The 23672-nt window shown below is 43.1% G+C and overlaps 1 protein-coding gene across 2 annotated transcripts in view; it reads right to left on the bottom strand.

Annotated features, from left to right (window-relative positions):
- Nucleotides 1–595: 595 nt before the first annotated feature.
- The window catches only part of LOC130369512 (sideroflexin-1), a 49925-nt gene continuing 26848 nt past the window's right edge, over nt 596–23672 (bottom strand). For both annotated transcript variants that reach the window (XM_056574863.1, XM_056574862.1), the window contains exons 5-11: nt 20362–20437; nt 17645–17730; nt 12350–12477; nt 12092–12141; nt 11949–11998; nt 11627–11674; nt 596–7487 (exon numbers count right to left, since the gene is read on the bottom strand). In XM_056574863.1, the coding sequence (XP_056430838.1) occupies nt 7391–7487; nt 11627–11674; nt 11949–11998; nt 12092–12141; nt 12350–12477; nt 17645–17730; nt 20362–20437 (535 nt within the window). In that variant the 3' untranslated portion in view covers nt 596–7390. The remainder of the gene's footprint in view (nt 7488–11626; nt 11675–11948; nt 11999–12091; nt 12142–12349; nt 12478–17644; nt 17731–20361; nt 20438–23672) is intronic.

Raw genomic sequence — 23672 nt, 5'->3', positions numbered from 1 at the left:
ATTTAACGCTGCGGATGCGCCAACATCAGTCACAAGAGCAAGCTCTCTGCTGCTGCCAGGTAGCTCTGTGTCCACTAGTAATGGTGGATTTCCCGCTGTGCATCTGCTACAAGCAGGCACTGTGCCTACCGCCAGGAATCCTTCCCTACAAGCGGACACACAGAGCTACCTAGCCGCAGAAGAAAGCTCCCTGTCCTGACTGCTGAAGTATCCGCAGCATATTTTTCACGTATGCGGTACATCAGACCCTACCCTTAGACAATATTTGTCTCCTTTAATGCTGCAGCGTAAAACAGCTAAGTAAAACATAATTAGTAAAAAATTTGTATGTCAGGAACCAAACCATGAGCAGCATAACTATGTAAACGGATTCATTCCGTTTATCTTTTTATCTTATACATATAAACCAAAAGGAGCAAGCATCATGCTCTTCACTGACCATACTCTAAATGTCTCCTTGTAGTCGAAGACAAGTGCTGGTGGCATACACTTAAAGGGGTACTCCGCTGCTCAGCGCTTGGAACAAACTGTTCTGAACCCTGGAGCCAGCGCCAGGAGCTCGTGACCTCATAGCCCCTCTGGGGCTATGATGTCACGAGCTCCTGGCGCTGGCTCCAGCATCCGAAACAGTTTGTTCCAAACGCAGAGCAGCAGAGTAACCCTTTAAGTCAATAGTCCTCTACAACCACATTTTATCACGTTTAAAAATGGGTAAACAGTAATGATCTGGCGTTGAGCGAGTGTGGTTGTCTTTAGGCGGGGATACTACACGATGCCTTGGTAATTGTTAAAAGTGGAAATGTTTGTTAACCCATTCAGGCAGTCCATGTAACTGTTGGACTGTTAGTAACTGTACTAGTGGTGCTGATTCAACTAAGGATATATTTACTGCATTATCTGCTTAAACCCTGAGTTAAACTTAAACAAGGGAGATTAGATTCCCAAGTAAAATATAGTTGATGGCGTTTTTTATTTATATTTACTGTGGAAATGTTATTTATTGTTAGTCATCCATTGGATACTACAACTTAAAAATGATTTTATAATTTTCATATTGATCATAAACTGGGTCAGCAAGCAGGAAAAATAACAAAAGAGGTTGAATTTTAGCAAAGTAAGACTATTCAGAGATAAGAAAAGCTTCAGATCTGTTAAATGTTTTCTTTACACAAATGGCACATGAAGTTTTCCACACAATGCTTTAACAAATAATACATTCATTCAAGTTTTTTTAAATTTTTTTAAAGACCAACCATACTCACTAACTTCTATCTAATGTTTAATCTATTCTGTTTATAGCACAACGTACAATATGCAATATCACAAAAACAAGGTTTAATATTTCCTTATCATAGCTTCCGTTCTCCAGTCATTCTAATAGTTCACAGCATTTAACTAAGGCTGGGTTCACATCACGTTTTTACCAATATGGGACCGCATATGGCTGGGGGGGTGGCTAAAACCTTGCGCTCCCGTATCCCTGCCACATGCCACGCCGGTAGGCTCATTTTTGCCCCGTATGCGGTTTTCCCACCGCACCTAAAACCTTAGTCGACCACCGTTTAAGGTGCGGCGGAAAACCACATACGGGGCAAAAATGAGCCGGAGTCAGCTTTTCACTCCGGTCGGCTCATTGAAATGAATTACATACGGGCAGCATACGGGAGCACAAGGTTTTAGCTCCCCCCCCCCCCAGCCGTATGCGGTCCCATATTGGTAAAAATGTGATGCGAACCCAGCCTCATAAAAGGAAATCATAAAAATACAAGATCTATTTCTAACCATACATTTGCTCAAAGATCTTGTTTATCCCTACAAAGCACCAAAAATATTACTGGGTTAATAAATACTTTGCTTTATATTTTGGCCATCATACTGCAGAATGTTCAACAAATTCAGGGTAAGAATGTGAGATTGTGGAGAAGTCAGTAACACTCAAAAGAACTATTCCTATTCCAAATGATGAAATCTAATTTCTTACCAAAAAAATATTCATAAGCCCGATTTCACACAAGAACCTCACATGCATTTTTGTGTCCATATTATGACACAAGTTCTCCTGGCCTGACTACATTTCTGATGACCTGAACGGAAACAATAGTGAAACATATGCTGCTATTGAGCATATAAGCAACTGAAAAGATTACAGCATTCCCCATTAGAATTGCCTGCGCATGTTAGGTTATATATTTTATTAAAAAATAAACCTTGTATAATACTTGAAAGTCCTAAAAACAGACGGAAGTCAGACAATTGTTAGATGTTGCTAAAATCTGTTGAGTAACAATTTTCTTCTTTTTTCTCTATCCTAAGGGTATGTTCACACTGAGGAATTGTTCTCGCTTAAAAATTCTGCTGCAGAATTTATTTATTTATTTTTTTCGCACAGAATTGATGCGGAATTCCGTGCGGAAATACATGAGGAAACTGTTTATTTTTTTATTTTTTGCTGGACGACCACCAATTAGAATTTCCCTTTTTTTTTGTTTTTTTCCCTGTGAAAATTCCGTGTGGAACGGCGTTGGATTCCGCATGAAGGAAGAACATGTTCATTTTTCATGCGGAACGGAATTCAGCGTCGAAATTCTGCATGCAGAAATTTCTCAGTGTGAACTGAGGAGCAGAAATACGGTTTTGGGTTTGTCAAAATGTGGAATAAGCGAGCGGAATTACTCGAGTAAATTCCTCTCCAATTCCTCAGTCTGAACATACCGTTAGTTCTTAAAGTGTCACTTTTCAATATAGAAAATCTTGTTTTATAGTAAAAATGAACAATGCCTGGAGCATAATTCATAATTCTAATCTTTACTCTAAAAATGTGTACAGCATACTGCTTTTATTGTTAAAAAGAAATCCAATTATAACTTGTTTTTTGCTTATACAATATTCTTGATAGGCTATTCGAGAATAATGTAAAAGCTTTTGTGTATTATTTTTCCTCTCTGATAGGATGCTTCTGGCTTTGCAGATACAGCGGGGGGCAGAGTCTCACCACTATATATGCTCTGCTACTCCTATCTAAGTGCAACATGGATAGATCAGTGTCATAACTTCTGTCCCTAACTGACACAACAGAATCATTGTGTATTCCTACAAGAGGCAGCTTCGACTGTCTCCCCGTTAGGTCTAAGAAGCAGGTGAGGACAGTGTAGAGCTTGATCTTATAAGACACACTAATAGAATCTGCACACATCTGACAGTATAGACAGGTAGTGGCTATAACACTGCAGCTAGTCAAGGTTGGGGCTCACCAACTATATCACTGCACTCTTGGTCTCTTAAATAGGGCAGAAATTACATATGGGGGGCATAGAGATAAAGAAAAGGGCAGAGCTTGGTGGGGAGGGGTCTAGGAACTGCCATGAGAGAGAGATCTGATAGGTGATGGCGTAATCCTGTAGTTCACAGGAAGTCAGTCATACAAGTGAGACTGATCTTTGTCTACACAGGAAAGCATGGAATATAGTGGGTCTCTGGGTGGTGGATCACATGACCCAGCTGCAATAATCATATGATTCAAAATGTATGGATGCAACTGTGAAATATATTACACTGCAGGAATATTGCTAGGAAGTTAACTGTGTGTTCCCCAAAAATTGCTGTGTCTGGCAAACTTTGCAACTGCATAAGAGTCAAAGAGTGACAAGTGCAACTGGCCCTACTGCGGTCACTAGCAAGCACCAGCACTTGAAAGCATCCATAACACATAGAATGCTGTGTGAAGATAAACATACTAGTAACCAAACACTGACAGTTTTATAAAGTACATTTGATTTTACTTGACCTGTTATAAATAAGTATTTCCTTGTACTACATAAAATGGTGCAGATGTATGGTGTGCATCATTTCAATAACAATATGTACTGCTACATGACTTTCTATGGCGTTAAAGAAAATAAACAATTTTACTATTTATTTTAACTCTATTCTACAAATACAGTAGTGTAACCTATCCTCCAGGTTTGGATAGATTTGGATAAACTTGCTAGCTGGTTATATGGCTGTGTAGTAGAGGACTGCAATGGGCTTGAGATCCCACAGACCCAACATAAAACTTATGTTAAGCAGGCTTTTTTAGCCTTGAGCGGCACAGAACATATAGCGGATTCCACAAAATCCTGTCAACCTCACAAATTCCATTGGGGGGGGGGGGGGATCAAATATGGCATAAGGAAGTGATGAAATGGCACAAGGAAGTGATGAAATGGCACAAGGAAGTGATGAAATGGCACAAGGAAGTGATGAAATGGCACAAGGGGGTGATGAAATGGCACAAGGAAGCAGTGGCATCTCCAGCATTCATATTTAGGGGGGGGCACATGGGGGGGCCAGTGACAAAAGTGGGGGGGGGGGGGGGCAATTTAAAAAAAGTTTACAAAAAAATCGCGGTAAAACCGCGCAATTTTGCAGCGATTTTTCTGATAATGTGACCAGTGGACACTGAAGGAGGGAAAGTGACTCCACTGGACTGATACTATACACATCACCCAGCCCCAGGATATACTGCTGATCAGGGGGGAGAGAGGGAGGGCACAGGACACCACTCACCTCACATGAAGCTGCTCTGTGTTCCGGAGGCCTGTCAGCTCTCGGCCCCCGTCCTCTCCAGTGCTGGGGGCGGAGCCATCATCAGGTACCGTCATCCCTGCTCTGCCTGTCTCTGCTAATGATACGCAGACCAGGAGCAGCGAAGGGATATCCTCAGCAGCTGCAGCTATTTACCCAGCCGGTCAGTCTGCCCCTGGCCCCATACTAGTATCGGGACCGCCCTATTTATTTTAAATTGGGGGGGCACAGCCTGATCTAGGGGGGGCCATGGCCCCCTCTGGCCCCCCCTAGCGACGCCACTGCAAGGAAGTGATGAAATAGCACAAGGGGGTGATGAAATGGCACAGGGTTTTTTTGTTTTTTCTTTTTAAAGCTGCAACAAAATGTTGGACACACATGTTGCAGGAGCCAGCGGGAGTGGAACACACATCTCTCGTGAGCGGGCAGTAATGGTAAGAAGTCCAGTGGGAGAGGGATTAGGGAAAACAGTCCCACGCAGGGCTCTACTGTGCAGCCCTTGCAACAAAAGTACTTTTGGACCCAACAAAAGAACAAGGAAAGACAAGTACACATTGTACAGTAGTATCTTACATATGCAGCAGCTTTTCTTATTAGTTTTTGGTCCTATTTACTTTGTGAATAATTTCTATGTAAAATTCTACATATTAAAAATGTTACTTAACGAATGGAGTGCCCAGAACGCCCAACAAACAGTGCTGGTTGCTGGGAAAGGGTAATTTGTCTCTTAAAACAAAACTATTCACGTGTTCTCCATTCAAATATTTCAGTCGAGTGATGCAAAAACAAAATAATTCAAGATTTTATAAGCAATGAAGCTTGAACCTTTCTACCAAAAATCTGCACACGATTGACGAACATGAAAATGGTAGGAAGATGGCCCTGGAGCACATACTGTACATGTAGCAACACACACAAGGGAAAAAGAAAAAGGCAGCACATCGAGTATTGAATTTTAGGCACTAAAGGTTCACACCATAAAAATTCAGCAGTGATGTTCTGCTCCTTTTGCTTACATTTAGTCAAGGATTAGATCATTATTCTCCAAAATGAACACGTAGATGGAACCTAATAATAAGATGTGAAGCTCTCATTTAAAGGGAGCCAACCATTAAGTATATCATGGGCAGCATGGAGCACTGAGGGGCTTCCCTATCATAATGAGAAATGGTTCACTATGAATGTTTTAGGGAAAACATAGCTGCAATATTGGCCAGGAACATGGCTTCAAGTCACTTGGTTGGTCTGTTGGCCCTGATAGACCTCTTCCTATATGCAAAGACCGAAAGATCTATCTAACAACCACCCAATGGCTTGGGGGCCTGTGTTTCGAGAAGCATGAAACTAGTAACAGGTTCCCTTAAAGCATGGGATGGATATTAAAGGGGTATTCCAGCTTTAGGCATTTTATCCCCTATCCAAAGGATGAGGGATACCTCATGTGACACCAGCGATCTCCCTGCAGCACTCGCATTGTGTGTGGAGCTGCGTCTCCAGGCTCGGAAACTGGAAGTTTTTGGGACTGGAGACGTGGCGTAATGCGTAATGCTACGCCCCCTTATGATGTCACGACATGTCTATGGGGGGGGGGGGGGGGGGGTGAAATGGCCAATGGGGACCCCCGCAATCTCCCTGCTGCACCCAGCGTTCGTTTAGAGCGTCGGGTGCAGCGCCGGAGGCTCGTGACATCACGGCCACGCCCCCTCAATGCAAGTCTATGGGAGGGGGCGTGGCGGTCACATGCCCCTCCCATATACTTGCATTGAGGGGGCATGGCCGTGATGTCGCAAGCGGGGTGTGACCGTGATGTCACAAGCCTCCGACCAGCATCGCCAGTCATCTGTCACGGAGCCAATGTTGTACGATGGTAAAGATTATTTATGTTAAGAACCTTTGAGATCTGTACACTTTAGGCTTATGAATGGGTCACAGGTAAGTGGCCTTTGGCAGTCAGGGTAAAGTTCCCCACTTGGCTATATATTAACAGAGGTATGTGCATTAAATCATATTCAGAAGGCAAATGTACAAATGCTTTGCATTGTTAGGAGGTCAGTTAGTGGCTTGCACGTGAAATCTATACTGATGTAAACATGCACGGATATGTGAAATAATGAGTAGGTAACGGCTGAATCTGGCTTTTCTTGCTGTCATTGGAAGCTAAAGTACACATTCTTCCTTAAAGGGTACCTAAAAAGTGGAACTCTCACTTATCCTTCAGAAAGACGCTGGGCAGTACAGTTGCAGTGGCGAGCTCCTTGCATAAGCTCATTTCTAACTAATAGGACTCCTGCAATGAACACGCTGGTATCTCCTCGCCAGATCTAAAGAACGGGTGGGATTTAACCTTTACAGGTGCCCTTAAAAGGGCTTTTATCTGTGCCTAGTATTGCAGCTCACCCTTGCTGAAATAAAATGGACTGAGATGCAATACTAAGTATAGCTCATTGACATAGGTTACATTGTTACTGGCAAAAAAACAGATCATAATAAAGAAAAGAAAAAAAAAAACAACAAAAAAAATTATATAAACTAACTGCTTTGATTCAATTCTCACCTTCTTCTGATAATGTGTAGTCATCTTCATACATACTACATTAGATGTATACCTCCCTTTTACTGTAAAATTAACATATTGTATGGTCAAATAAGACTTATTTAAAAAGAAAACCAGTAATTTTTTTTTTTTTTTTTAAACCTATAAAAATAATTTGTGCTCATCTTTAAAAAGGTTTAGGACTTGCTTTCTTTCTCCTATGAGTTCAACAACATATTCTTGGTGAACACACATGGCCTTGAGGGTTGTAGGATGGTTGCATGGTGAGGATTATAATCCTTTATTGAAGTAGACTCTCTCCAGGCCCGGACTGTTCTCTTTAATATGTGCTTGTAGTTCAGGCTCCAGTCCAGACACAGACATTGAGCTATGTGAAGAAGACAAATCATTGATTAACAAGGTAAGTGTAACCTTTGAGACTCACTGGGGCACAAATACACTAAAGTCTGCTCAAGAACAGAATCTTTCAATAAAAAGTTTACTTGCAGAAATAAAGAAATATATTTAAAAAAAACAAAATAACAACCAAAAAAAAAAAAAAAAGACAAATTGTGAACAAAACCCCCATCGGAAAAAGTGTGTGCGTTCGTGTGGGGGTAAAGATATATGTCTGCCCCCCCCAGTGCTTCTATATATCGGCGTATAACACGCACCCCCATTTTAACAAGGAAATTTAAGTAAAAAAAATAAAATGTAAAATAAATGACTTTGACTAAATGCCACATCATCCCCCCAACTTTGTTTTCTTCTGCACCTCAGTTTGGTACCGTCCCCTCCAGTGCCACATCATTCCTTCCCTCTTATCAGTCCCTGTGCCACAATTACCCCTCTCATCGCCACCCCCCATGTCTCATCATTTCCCTGTCATAGACCACCACTAGCCATACAGACATTAAGCATTTAGTGCCTCCCCCCACCATCATTTCCCCCTGTCTCATCATCACCCACCCTATCTCATCATGTCCCTCATCATTCCCCCCTCATCATTTCCACCTGTCTCATCCCCCATCATCCCCCCCCTCATCATCCCCACATCATGTTCCTCCTATGAGTGGTCTTCAACCTGCGGACCTCCAGATGTTGCAAAACTACAACTTCCAGCATGCCCGGACAGCCAACTGCTCTCCGGGCATGCTGGGAGTTTTAGTTTTGCAACATCTGGAGGTCAGCAGGTTAAAGACCACTCTTCCCCTTTCCTTACTTGTCTGCGCTTTGGCTGTCTTGCGGGGTCAGTGAAGCAGATGAGTTACGTCCTCTCCCGGCTTCTCTGTGCGGCATCACTCACATCACTTTTCGGCGGCGACTACAGCAAATGAAGTGATGCCGCACAGAGAAGCCGGCAGAGGACGTAACTCATCTGCTTCACTGACCCCGTAAGACCCTCCGCCTGACCTGACCCGCCGAAGCGCAGAAAGGTAAGGAAAATGAACAAAACTATAAAAAGCAGGGAAAGGGGGAATGATGAGGGAGGGGGGAGGGAGGGAAAATGAAAAGTAAAACTCACTTGTCTCCCGCACGATCCACAGGAACTGGTGGATAGTGCGGGAGACACTTATTAAAAGGTAGGGCAGATCCGGACAAGGTAGGGCTCATTTTAATCAGCATCTCCCGCACTATCCACCACACCATTACCTATGGATAGTGCAGGAGAAAACAAGTGACAGAGCGGGGAGGAGACGCCGCTGGTCACTGATTTAAAGTGGCCGCGGCCGTGCTGTTAATACTTAACAAGCAGACGCTGCTGCGGCAGCTTTAAATCAGTGACCAGAAGACTTATTGGCGTATAACACGCAGGCAGGCTTTTGCCTTAAATTTAAGTTTTAAAAGTGCGTGTTATACGCCGATTAATACGGTACATATACCCCTGTAGCGCTATTAATGAAAAGTATTTCTATTAGCAGTGCATATTGCCGGCAGACGGCTCCTGACACTATGTGCTCCTTATAGAAATACTTTTCATTAATAACGCTGCAGGGGTATATGTATATAGAAGCGCTGTGGGGGCAGATAACGCCATATGTCTGCACCCCAGGGCTTCTATATACATATACCCCTGCAGCGTTATTAATGAAAAGTATTTTGGGCGGCCGATGCTGCTGCTAGAATGCTTTTCACCTATAGCGCTGCAGTGGCATAGGTATATAGAAGCACTGCGAGGCTACATTATACATGCGCTGCAGGTGTATATATTAAATGCGCTGGCGGGGGGTATATATTTAATGCGCCGGCGGGGGGTCATATCTAATGCGCTGCTGGGGGGCTAGATATATAGGCTATATGTCTGCCCCCCCTGCAGCGTTGTATATCTTGCCCCCCCCCCCCACAGCACTTTTAATATAGATATGGCTCCCCTGCTACTCACAATGTTAATTTTTAAATCTCCCGCTGAGAGCCCTGATTGGCTCCTCGGTACCGGCCATTCAGGGCTCCCCGCGGGGGATTCAAAAATGAAAGTTAAAACAAACTGATACATCACAGGGTTACGGAGCTTGCCGCTCGCTCCCCTGCTTAATAACTTCAGATCGCATCAGGTCTCAAAAGTGAAACCCGGTGCGATAAATCACTCAGCCTCTGTACTACAACCCCCATCATGGAACAGACTCTGTTCCATGATGGGGGTAGTAGTACAAACACTAATGTAGCCTCCCCAGCTGGCTGCAGACTTCCGCAGCTAGGGAATTACTACTCCCATCATGGAAACAAGTCTGTTCCATGATGGGAATAGTAGTAGTCCCTCAGCACTGCAGGAGTCTGCTGATGTCACCTCTTCTGAGCATGCTCCGTAAAACTAAGGACTTTATTATAACGGGCATTAATGGGTGTATTTTCTAACGCATGTCAGCCATAGACTTCAATGTTATAAATAACAGACATTAATTTACACGTTTCTTGTGACGGGCAAAAGATTTGTGCATGTCACGTTATTTCTCCCGTCACAAATAACATTCGTTATTCATGACGGGCTATAACTGGCCATAACGTGTAATATAAAAACACCATAGACTTGAATGGGGTTGTTTAACGCACGTTTAAAATGGCTTTTCAAACGGGCATTTATAACGGGTGAACTTCTATAGTGTGAAAGGAGCCTTAAAGAGGCTCTCAGGTCTCTTCGGTGCTCCCATACAGCATAAATGGCATGTGCGCCCACTGTAGGACATGCTCCTCTCTCCTTCCCCCTTGATCAAACACTTATCCTCTATATACTGTGGATAGGTAATAAGTTGTCTTTTGCCGAACTACCCCTTTAAGATCAGTAATGTGCCACAGATGTTCCTACCATGGCGAACGCCAACAATTCCCAACAATATCCTTTGGAACTCTGTCAGGTCGGACACATTACACATCTAAAACAAATAAACAAAGGGTAATGATTGTTTATATTCGCCATGGTTGTGGGCATCTGTGAGCCAAGCTGCCAAGTTGATGGGTGTGTCAGAGTCTACTGATTCTTTGATCAAATCTTAGTATACAAAGGCCAGTAAAACATATACAGACTGAAGTATCTGTGGTCGAAAGTTAAAGCCTCACTAGGGGGACAGAAGAACACAGTCAGATTGTAGCCAAAACACATCTTTGTGCAGTGCACAACCTACATTTGCATTCAACTGTGCATTACCTTGCTAGCCTGTAGTATTTTTTTTGGCTATACTTCAACAAAGTGCTCTTTTTCCAAAGAATTGAATGTTTGTCATAGGTTTATGGCCAGATGTTTTCCCAAATTAGAAAAACTTGGCTGCTTTCTTTCAGAAGCCGCACCATACTTGGCAATGGTCTGTGTCTGGTTGTAAAGGAGACTGAACTGCAATGATACACAGGCCGACATTTATCATTGTCTTTAGACTGTTTTTTGTGTTAAGAAAAAGGCACAAGCAGGGTCTATTTGTGCCTTTTTTGCACCTTTTGGTTTACACATTTCTGCTGATTCTGAGTGGCAATCCACTGATTTTGGAAATACACATGATATGGAAGGGTTTAATATACTGTGCCTTTTTTGTGAAAAGGCGCAAAAATGGTGCAAAGCCACTGAAAAGTGTCTAAAACTACACCAGCCCAGACTTAGCTTTTTGTGAAGAGAGAAATTTCAGATAATGTGACCTGCACAAAATTTATCAAATTCTCTGTGACCATTTAATAAATCTGGTGCTTCTACACATTACCAGCACACACAAAAAAGGTGTAGAAAAATGCTTCACTTACACCTACAATGATAAATGCCTGCCAATCTGTGCACAGGTGTGGAGCTGATTCTGGTAGAAAGAAGCCATATTTTACGAATACTTGACATCCCCTATAAAATTGTTATCACACGTCTTCCCTGCTTCCCATTTATAACGGAAACCATGTTGAATTCCCGGACCTGCATTTATTAACAGTGTTTTCCGCCTTTAGGACAGTATCAAAAAACACTGCATTCAGCATCGTTCTTTACATCATATATACTGCCTCTGGTGACTAAAGCTTATTCAAGTAACTTCAAGAAAAAGTGTTTAAAATGACTCTTACCTTTTCTGGGGAAATAATGCACAGCAAAGTGGTGTTGCAAAAACCAAGCTACAAAAGAGGAAAAAAAGAATAACTTAAATCTTCAAGCGGTAAAAAGAAATTGCCTCTAGTTGATCAAACCCAGGAATGTGCATAAAGTGAAACTTTAAGAATTAAATATCATGATATAGTTATATAATGGCAAAGATGGGAGTATAAAAAGGGAGGGACAATATTTTGTCACCTGTATCCTCTTCCCACCCTTCTGTCAACCCCTATCTTCCCCAATAAATCCAAACAATAGAAGCCTTTATACCATGATTAAAATACAAGAAACACTTACCAGAATCCCACTAATCCTACTTGTATTGGGGCATTCATCCAAGGAAAACGCTGAATATAAAAAACAATAGCAAATCTGAGTGAGACAAGTAGACCGACAAGCATGAAACTACTTTTGTAGATAGAACGTACTGCTACCATTACCTTGAGGAAAGCCTTCTTTTCCAAGCTGTTCATTATAAATGGAGGAATTGCTGTAAATGAAGAAAACCATATGAATTAACATTCCTTGGATATTTCCCCTACAGGGAGCAACAACTACCCCTGCATATTACTCAGCTGTACAGAAAATGTAAAAAACAATTCCCACCCCACCCTACCCCTTTTCAGTTATTTCCCCTTAGTATGGACTAAAGAATTGGCTATTTACAGACATCAGTAGTGTGTTCATGCCATACACACCCATGCCGGGAGCAGCCATAAGGATCCTAGAGACCACCACCTGAGTGATGGCTTGTTTAGCAGCATTCGCAGACTCTCCAATGCGGTTTCCATTTTCATCTGTGACAGGGATACCATATTTCAATTCCCTGCAACATGTAATACAAAAATATGTTATGAATATGGCCATATAGTGTTTCAGTTTAAAGTGAAACCATAACAAAGTGCTAAAGCAGTCATACAGTGCATACCATCGGGACCACACAAGCACCACTACGGTTCTTTTAAAGTGAAATAGTTACCCATGCTTACATTTTAAAAGCAGCTTATGAAAGCTGGAAAATGATGGGTTTCTTTGGGAATCTGCTCCACTTTTGATAAATTCCCCCTTATTGTGAACAGGTACTGTTACATGTAGACTTGTTGTAAGCAGCCAAGTGCTAACAACCAAAGGAACAAAGCTGCTTACATAAAATGGGTAAGCTGCAAAACCAGCCCCAACTCATGGACAGGAAAGGGATTGTTTATAGAAGTAAGAAAAAATATATATTTTTTTTCTTCTAATCTTAAAACTTTAAAAGAGAAACAGACAGCTTGTTCGCCCTCACTATAACACAGTACATAGGGTTAAGTGTGGGGGAACAAGCTTTCACATTTATTGGTGAAGTACTTGCAGAGTTCTGGGTGTTTATATATCTGTTCCTGTTGTGCTCCTGTGAGCAATGGAGGCAGGGAGCCAGCTTGCCAAGCTCCCTTGCCTCCTCAATATTCACCAACTGGCCAACCTCATTATGAATATTCAAACATCTTTACTCTCACGTCACTAGGATGTGAGAGCCTCTGGGATGGTGATCGCTCTGCTCTGTGAACAGAGCATAGGCTCCGCTGCCTCACTGCATCTGAAAGGCAGCAGCTCTCACCCATTTGCAAATTCATCATTGGGGCGGGCCAGGCAGTGAATGTTGGGGAGGCAGGGGAGCTCAGAGAGCTGGCTCCCCATCTCCATTGCACACAGGAGCGCAATAGGAACGGATTTATAAAAACCCAGAACTCTGCAATTACTTTACCAATAAATTTAAAGCTGACAAGTGAACAAGCTGTCAGCTTTCCATTTAATGCACAAATCCTTCTAATAGTGTATTCACACATACAGTATTCTGCGCAGATATGATGCGCAGGATTTTCTGCTACAGATTTGTAAATTAAATGACCGAATACAGCTTCAAATCCTGTGCATCAAATCTGTGCAGAATACGGTACGTGTGAATAGACCCTTAAAAGGAATCTGTCATAAGCATCACCCACATTAACCTGTTGGTATAGGCTTGTAGTGCGGATGACACTTGATCAATGGTCCTTTCCGTTTGTTGATTAATGCCTTCATTCCTCCTGGTTTTCTGGATACGCAAATTAAGGAGCTTGGCGCAAGCAGGGCGCTCCCAAGCCCTCATAGTAAGGCCTTCTCCTCTGTACCGATTCTTCTCCATTGCAAATCCTTCACTCTGCATCTAGATCCCTCTCCTCACTGTGAAATCTCTTTTGCAAGCAGAGCAATTTCACTTCATATTGCCGGTCACCAGTGATTGCGCATGCACAGCAGCGGCCACAGGCGATATGAAGTAAGGGGAGGAGGATCAGCATCGGGGAAAAGGCGTAACTATCAGAATATTGGATGGACGTGACCGTGTACACAGCGCTTGGGAGCACCGAGCTCTTTCATTTCATATAAAAAATGTCTGGGAATATCAAAGGAACGGAGGCATTAATCAGTCAACGGTGAGTACCATAGTCCTCAGCGCCACCCGCACTATAAGTATACACCACACTACACTACACTGCCCCCCACCTGACAGTTCCAGTAAGAATATCTCTTTATGTAAATTCATAAACCTCCCCTTCAGTGACGTAGCTTAATCCTACACTGAGGTCTTGCACTTGTGCCGTAACAACATAGACACAAAAGAAAGCTATGCAATTAACAGTATGCATGTCTGACAGCTATCTCTCCTGATCACTCCATACATGTGAAATTTCATGTGTTCTGAAGGGAGAAAGGAGGTGTGTGTGTGTGTGTGGTGGGGGGGGGGGGGGGGGGGGTCACTGCCTAAATCCTCTCCAAGAACTAAAGGTATAGGGAGCTGAAATCCCAAAATTCTTATGTTGTATTATTTAAAATTATATGGAGCCTCAAGGTAGCTGAACAGTGATCATTTATGGGGTTATTTGAAAAATAAGGGTCTCTTGACTATAAGCAGATAAAAAAAAAGTGTCCCCATGCTGGGACCCCAACAATAAACCGTAATTTGTGTGAAAATCTGGCAGATAGCGTTAGGTTAGGGCAAGTCCTCCAGAGTGAGGTATCCTCTTTGTATCCACTCTCTATTCTGACCAAGAAACGAGAATCCTGATCAGAGGATCATCCTCTATTAAGTCAGAATTCCTTATCCCCTTAAAGGGTTACTCCGCTCCCCAGTGTCCCGGAACATTGAGTTCTGAACGCTTTGTACAGGCTTACGTGTTCATGCCTGCCCCCTCAATGAAAGTCTATGGGAAGGGGGCACAACGGCTGTCACGCCCCCTCCCATAGACTTACATTGAGGGGGCGGGGCGTGATGTCATGTGACGGGGCGTGATGTCACGAGGGGGCGGGCGTGAACACGGAAGCCCGCACACTGCGTTCGGAACTCAATGTTCCGGACGATGGGTAGCGGAGTAACCCTTTAAGGACCAAGCCCATTTTGACCTTAAAGGAGAACTCCGGAATATAAAAATTGTCGCCCATACTGCCGGCATTAAAAAATTAAAGATGTACATACCTTCCTCCACTGCCCCGGGGCCTCCGGTAACCGGCTCCGGTCTCCGCCGCGATCCACTTCCTGGTTGCCGGTGGTCGGATGAATCAGCCAATCACCAGCCGCAGCGCAGTCCGACTCGGCCAGCGTTAGGCTGAGCGGCAGTGTGAAAACGCTTCAGGACACAAAATTCTTCACTACACCGGCACCCGGGGCCGAAAACGTCACACTGCCGCTCAGCCTATCGCCGGCCAAGTCGGACTGCGCTACGGCTGGTGATTGGCTGATTCATCCAACCACCGGCAACCAGGAAGTGGATCACGGCGGAGACCGGAGCCGTTTACTGGAGGCCCCGGGGGAGTGGAGGAAGGTATGTACATTAGGGATCGACCAATTATCGGCTTGGCCAATATTATCGGCTGATAATCACGATTTTGGGCATTGTCGGTATCGGCAATTACCTTGCCGATAAGCCGACAATGCACCCCCCCCCCCCCCCCCCCACCGCAAACGAGACAACCACCCCCACCCCCCCCCCGACGCGTCGCACCCCCCACCGCACCGCTCCGGCCACATTGCCTCCCCCATCCCCGGTTTTATTATTACCTGTTCTCCGGGGCCATGCTACTTCTGGCTCCTGCTGCGTCCTGCGTTACGTTGTGCGCAATGAAGAGTGACGTGCGCGACGTGACGTCACCGTCAGTGCGCACAGTGACAGTTCAGGACGACGCCACCGGAGCCAGACGTAGAGTGGACCCCGGGCACAGGTAATTATAAAACCGGGGATGGGGTAGGCAATGGGGCCGGAGTGGTAGGGGGTGCGATGCACTCAGGACCCCGGACAGGCAGGGGGAGAGTAGCGGGTGGCGGCGGCGGTCTATGGCACCGCAAAAGCCACTGCAGTGCATTGATTTAAAGCGCCCGCTTTAAATCAATGATCTGCTGCGTTGTCGCGGGGGGATAAACAGCCGATAACTTATACCGGAATATCTGTATAAGTTATCGGCCCTAACCTCCACCGATTATCGGCCCTAAAAAAACGATATCAGTCAATCCCTATCTTTCTTTTTTTTTTTTTTTACTGCCGGCACTATGGGGGACAATTTTTATGTTCTGGAGTTCTCCTTTAAGGACCAGGCCAATTTTATTTTGGCGTTCTCATTTTTTTCCTCCTTGCCTTCTATAATACATAACTCTTTTATATTTCCATCAACAGACCCATATAAGGACTTGTTTTTTGCGTGACCTATTGTACTTTGTAATGATACAATTTTACCATAAAATGTATGGCGAACCCCAAAAAATATTTTTTTTAGGTAGGAAATTTAAAATGAAAACCACAATTTTGCACATTTTGCAGGGTTTCGTTTTCACACTGTACAGTTTACGGTAAAAATGACGTGTTCTTTATTCTGTGGGTCAATACTATTGAAAGGATACCCATCTTCACATACTTTTCTATTATTCTACCGCTTAAAAAAAAAAATCTCAAACTTTTTGTACAAAATAAGTATGTTTAAAATCACCCTAATTTGACCACCTATAGCTTTTTCATTTTTCCAGATATGGGGCGGTATGGGGGCTCCTTTTTTGCGCCATGATCTGTAGTTTTTATTGATACCACATTTGCATATATGGAACTTTTAAATCACTTTTTATAAATTTTTGGGGGAATAAAATGTGACAAAAAAGCAACAGTTTTGGAGTTTTTAAAAACATTTTTATGTTTACGCCGTTCACTGTACAGGATCATTAACATTATATTTTGATAGATCGGACATTTACCCATTCTGCGATACCAAATATGTATTTTTTTTTTTTTTTACGCTTTTTGGGGGTAAAATGTAAAAAAGGGATAATTTCCATTTTTATTGGGGGAGGGGATTTTTCTATTTTTTTTTTACTTTTTCGTTTTAGACTTTTTATGTCCCCATAGGAGACTATCTATAGCAATCACTTGATTGCAAATACTGTTCAGTGCTATGCATAGGGCATAGCACTGATCAGTATTATCACTGATCTTCTGCTCTGGTCTGCTTGATCTCAGACCAGAGCAGAAGACCCCAGGAGATGGCTGGAGGCAGGTGAGGGGACCTCCGGCCGCCATTTTAGATGATCGGATCGCTGTGGGCGATCCAATCATCTATTTAAACGTGCGTATTGTCGCAGATGCCGTGATCTGTATTGATCACAGCATCTGAGGGGTTAGAGCGGACATCAGCACAATCGCTGATGTCCGCCATTACCGGCGGAACCTGCAGTGCATGGTGTGAGCACGGCTCCAATGCTCGCGGTCATGTACAGAACGTACATTTACGTCCGTGGTTATTAAGGGGTTAATTGGGTATAAGAAAATGGGTTTTGGGTTTTCGATACTAGACAATCCCTTTAATCTGCCATTTCCTGCTAGGCTGCCCCAAAGTATGGGCTTCTTGTGACTAAAGGAACATATGAACCATCTTTTGATACAGTACAAAAATCTCCTTGAGTAATATTTTTAAGTGTAGAAAACGATGTATCTTACCGTTGTCTCATTAATGGGATGTTGATACAGTTAGCAGCAGCAACGGCAGCAAAAGGGACAAATCTTCCTATTAGTGGTGAAACGTGCTAAAGAAATACCAAAAAATTTTCATTAGGTCCTCAGTCAGATGTAAAATGCTATACCTGTCAGCCAAACTCCTTGTAGTTCTTTGGCATAATCCTGTTATACACAATGGAATGTGAAATGGTGGAGCAGAATCCGTTTGAAAACAATGGGAGGCTGCTGCATCGGTTTATAAACAGAATTTCCCCAACCGAAAATTCTGCCGTGTGAATGAGCCCTAATTCTACATCCTAAATATGTATTATTATTACAATTTTTGTCACATTGTTGCTCTTGAAGTAACATGAACAGAGGAGCCCCCAAAGCTTTGCCATTTGCACAACTCCTAATAAAGTCAATAGGAGTTACACAAATTGCGTAGCTTCCCTACTTTGGCTGCTTTCTGCTATTCTGAACACCTCCAGTGGCTGCAAACAGGCAGGAGCTGGCCGGAAAACCTGTAAGTAACAAGGTGGGACAACCCCTTTAAGGCACATAAGTTACATTGTGAACCCACACACAAGCAGTCTCGAAACAACTGAAGGAACTTCAAAAGTAGTACCTCAATAGAAGCCTGTAAAAAGAATCCAAACCTGCATGATGACTAAAAAGAGAAACATTTGTCTCCCTTCAACCTCAGATCATATTTCCCTATGAAGTATATACAATTACTCTAAACTGGGGATGTCCCGTATCTGTATCGGCACAGATACTGGACATTTGCAAATGTCCCTGATAGCTTATCAAATACCTGGACCTGCATACACTCTAGTTGGCATTACCGCCGCACTTGCCGCAGACAGCAGGTGGATAACACCCCCTGCATCGCAAGACCTAGGCCAATAAGAGGAGGCTGCAAACATCCCATGTTCTGCTTGGAAGGGAGACATGAAGAGAAGAACCAGATGTCACACTAGTATTCTGCCATTCAGGAGTCTTAGTATAGAGCTCACAGTACTTCCCCAGCTTTATAAGACTCCTGAATGGCAGAATACTAGTCTAACATCTGGTATTTTCTTAGCTCAAAGTTCCTCTTCTACAAAGCACCTCTAATAATTTTAACATGGTTAAAGGGGTACTCTGCCCCTAGACATCTTATCCCCTATCCAGCGGCGGGACCCCCGCGATCTCGGCTGTGGCACCCCAGACATCCGGTGGCCGGATAACTGGTGATCCGGGGCGGAGGCTTGTGACGTCATGGCCGTCACCCCCCCCTCCCATAGACTTGCATTGAGGGTGCATGGCTGTGACGTTACGAGCGGAGCACGGACGTGACGTCACGAGGCTCCGGCGCTGAACCTGATGCTCTAAACGAACGCCGCGTGCAGCACGGAGATCGTAGGGGTACACAGTGGCGGAATCCCAGCGATCAGACATCTTATCCCCTATCCTTTGGATATGGGATAAGATGTCTAGGGGTGGAGTACCCCTTTAATGTTACTCATATATGCCATGACACAATGCCACTGGGATTCACTGTGCTGTAACTTTGTTTCAGTCACTGACTAGACATGGTCAGATTTTATTTCCTTTCAGGGGTTTCCTATTACAATGTAAAATGTCATAAAGATCCTCTACAAATTATATAAAGGAGAGCTGGGAGGCTGCCGAACACTTTAGAGAGACGGCCAAACCCAACAAAATCGGCAGAAGGTTGGTCTAATCTGCCGATTTTGTTGGGTTTGGCCATCTCTCTAAAGTGTTCGGCAGCCTCCCAACTCTCCACCAACAGATGGTGTCGGGAGACAATTTTTTTTTTTTTGTGTGTGGAGGGATAAGCCGACACCAGAGTTGTGACTGCAGCCTACACCTTCCCTAAGCGAAAGCATGAATGTTCGGCTGTGAAGAGATTGGGAGAGATGACTGTTGACTGAATGAGCATTCATCGGACAGTTACTGAAAGTGTATGGCGAACTTTAGACTACTTATATTTTTAGCACTTACAGAAAGGAAAATAATACCTACTTACATGAAAAACTGCATAAAAACATAAGACAAATCAGGTGTTCTACAATCCCAATTGATATACACATGTATTGTTGCTTGATCTAAAAGGATCCAGCATTACAGATCAGAGTTAAAGGGGTACTCCGGAGACAAAAAAAATCTTTTCAAATCAACTGGTGCCAGAAAATTACACAGATTTCTAAATTACTTTTTTTTTTTAAATAAATAAAAAATAAAATCAAGTCTTCAAATAAGTATCAGCTGCTGTATGCCCTGGAGGAAGTTATGTAGTCTTTCCAGTCAGACATGGTGGTCTCTCTGCTGCTAGGTACTGTCCAGAGCAAATCCCCATAGCAAACTCCTAGACAAATCCTGACACAGACAGAAGTGGCAGCAAAAAGAGCACCAAGTCTGACTGGAAAGGCTACACCACTTTCTCCAGGACACTCTGCAGCTGATAACTACTGGAAGGCTTAATTTTACAAATCTGTATATTTTTCTGGAACCAGTTAATTTCAAAAAATGTTTTGCTCTCTGGAGTAATCTTTTAAGCATATTGATAATTTTAACAGTTGTTACTGTCCATATTTAGGTTACCCGTATCTAACGTCACCTTATAGACGTGAAATGTTAGAAGTGGGGATGAAATGGGTTATTAGTAAGTGCAGTCATTTAAGGCACAATATAAGTAGGAAGACATGAAGTACCTTGGTTAGTGCGTTAAGTCCTAGAGCTGTGGCAACAGCACCTGTGGTGGCAGAAACATAAGCTGTTCCCAGTTGGCTAAAACAACAAGAGGTAAAAAGGTTTGCAAATGCACAGGAAAAGCATGAAACCATGTCAACAAATGTCACTAATGAAAGTGAAGGTGACACTTAGATTGTAAAAGCACTATGTTAAAAACAGTCACTGCCTGAGTGTGGCGTCTGAAGATGGATTTGGTGCAATTGTGAAACAAACAGAACCTTTACAATCCTGCATCAATTCTGTATTGGCACTGCCCATAGCCTGTGGATTAAAGCTGCCCAAGTAGGAACAGGAATACTCCTATTAGCGCAAAGCAATATTTTGACTTTTGGCAAACAGCCTCAAAGAACACAATGGACTCCTAAGTTTGCTGCCATCAGGAAGGAAACGTATCCCACGGCAGTGTCAGCAATAACTACATGTATAAATGGCAGCCTATCAATCACAGCTGACCGAAGCAGAAGAAAATTGGGTGGGGGTGCAAGACATTTTGGACAATTGTATGCTTACAGTTTCTTGGGAAGAGTTTGGGAAAGGGCCTTTTCTGTGAGTGCACAAAAGCAAGGTCTAAAAATACGAGGCTGGATGAGGATGGTGTAGAATATCTTGACTTAAAGGGGTACTCAGCCCCCAGACATCTTATCCCCTATCCAAAGGATAGGGGGAAAGATGTCTGATCGTGGGGGCCCCGCCACTGCGGCACCCAAGACATCCGGTGCACGGAGCGATGACTGACGATGGGCGGAGGCTCGTGATGTCACGGTCACGCCCCCTCAATGCAAGTCTATGGGAGGGTGGAGTACCCCTTTAACTCCATCAAACACTTGTCCAGCATCAGCGTCTGACCTCAGAAATGCCCTTCTGGATAAATGGGCAAAAACTTCTACAGACACCTCCAAAATCTTGTATAACTTCTTCCCAGAAGAGAGAAGGCTATTATACCGTGGGGCAAAAAAGTATTTAGTCAGCCACCAATTGTGCAAGTTCTCCCACTTAAAAAGATGAGAGAGGCCTGTAATTTTCATCATAGGTATACCTCAACTATGAGAGACATAATTAGAGATGAGCAAACTTACAGTAAATTCGATTCGTCACGAACTTCTCGGCTCGGCAGTTGATGATTTTCCTGCATAAATTAGTTCAGCTTTCCGGTGCTCCGGTGGGCTGGAAAAGGTGGATACAGTCCTAGGAGACTCTTTCCTAGGAATGTATCCACCTTTTCCAGCCCACCGGAGCACCTGAAGGCTGAACTAATTTACGCAGGAAAAGCCATCAACTGCCGAGCCGAGAAGTTCGTGACGAATCGAATTTACTGTAAGTTCGCTCATCTCTAGACATAATGAGAGAGAAAAAAATCCATAAAATCACATTGTCTGATTTTTAAAGAATTTATTTGCTAATTATGGTGGAAAATAAGTATTTGGTCACCTACAAACAAGTAAGATTTCTGGCTCTCACAGACCTGCAACTTCTTCTTTAACCCCTTAGGAACTCTGCAATTTTCGTTTTTGCATTTTTCCTCCTTCCCTTCTAAAAATCAATAACACTTTCAATTTTGCACCTACAGACCCATATAAGGGCATATATCATTAAATGAAGAACACACTGGAGCCCGCACACCAACACCAAGGTTTCTGAAGTGGCACGGGACCTAACACTAAACCTACCTGGGCATGATAAGCACAACCAGGGGCCAGTGGGCCATTACAACAGCACTTTAGAAACCTTGGCGTTGGTGTGCGGGCTCCGGTGTGTCCTTCATATAAGGATATACCGGCGAATGTCTCAATTTTACATCAGTTTTGAGGGTTAGTCAATGTTATTTACATCTACGACAGTAGTGCACGTATTTTTGTACTTTTTGTAGTTTTGTATTAACATATGTTACACATCCACACCTCCATCTGGTGTAGGATGCCATTGTGGTACTTTTAGTTCTTTGCAGGCATCCTCCATTGTATGCATACATGCATATCGACATTTTTGGTTGAGCACATCCTGCCATCTTTGGTCATGTTTGGAGGAGAAAGAATGCTGAGTTGCATCCAAAGAACACCATAACTAGTGTGAAGCATGGGGGTGGAAACATCAGGCTTTGGGGCTGTTTTTCTGCTACGTGACCAGAACGACTGATCTGTGTAAAGGAAAGAAAGAATGGGGCCATGTATCGTGAGATTTTGAGTGAAAACCTCCTTCCATCAGCAAGGTCATTGAAGATGAAACTTGGCTGGGTCTTTCAGCATGACAACGATCCCAAACACACCGCCCAGGCAATGAAGGAGAGGCTTCGTAAGAAGCATTTCAAGGTTATGGAGTGGCCTAGCCAGTCTCCATATCTCAACCCCATAGAAAACCTTTGAATGGAGTTGAAAGCCCAGCGACAGCCCCAAAACATCACTGCTCTAGAGGAGATCTGCATGGAGGAATGGGCCAAAATACCAGCAACAGTGTGTGACAACCTTGTGAAGACTTACAGAAAATGTTTGCTCTCTGTCATTGCCAACAAAGGGTAAATAAAGTATTGAGATGAACTTTTATTATTGACCAAATACTTATTTTTCACCATAATTTGCAAATAGATTCTTTAAAAATCAGACAATGTGATTTTATTAAAAAAAAAAATCTCTTTATGTCTCTTATAGTTGAGGTATATCTATGATGAAAATTACAGGCCTCTCTCCTCATTTTAAGTGGGAGAACTTACATAGTTGGTGGCTGACTAAATACTTTTTTGACCCACTGTAACTGTAATATTTCCATATTAATGTCTACAGATTTAGAATGGGAGGTTCTACAAGATCCTGTAGGTGTCCCAATACTTTTGTCCATATAGTATAAATATTTACTGGAGTTGATGATTTTAAAGGGGTACTCCGGTGAAAACCTTTTTTCTTTTAAATCAACTGGTGGCAAAAAGTTAAACATATTTGTAAATTACTTCTATTAAAAAAATCATAATCCTTCCTGTACTTATTAGCTGCTGAATACTACAGAGGAAATTATTTTCTTTTTGGAATGCTCTCTGATGACATCACGACCACAGTTCTCTCTGCTGACGTTATTATAGTAATAATAACGCTTTATTTATTGTTGTCCTTAGTGGGATTTGAACCCAAGTCCCCAGCATTGCGAGGCAGCAGTGATAACCACTGAGCCACCATGCTGCCCTTTGCATACATCTGCTATGCATGGTTGCTAAAATGGACAGAGATGTCAGCAGAGAGCACTGTGTTCGTGATGTCATCAGTGTTCCAAAAAGAAAGGAATTTCC

The sequence above is a fragment of the Hyla sarda genome, chromosome 4, assembly GCF_029499605.1.
Source record: "Hyla sarda isolate aHylSar1 chromosome 4, aHylSar1.hap1, whole genome shotgun sequence".
In the NCBI taxonomy this organism is placed as follows: Eukaryota; Metazoa; Chordata; class Amphibia; order Anura; family Hylidae; genus Hyla; species Hyla sarda.
The sequence above is the reverse complement of the archived record's forward strand: the minus strand, read 5'-3'. Positions and strand labels throughout refer to the sequence as shown.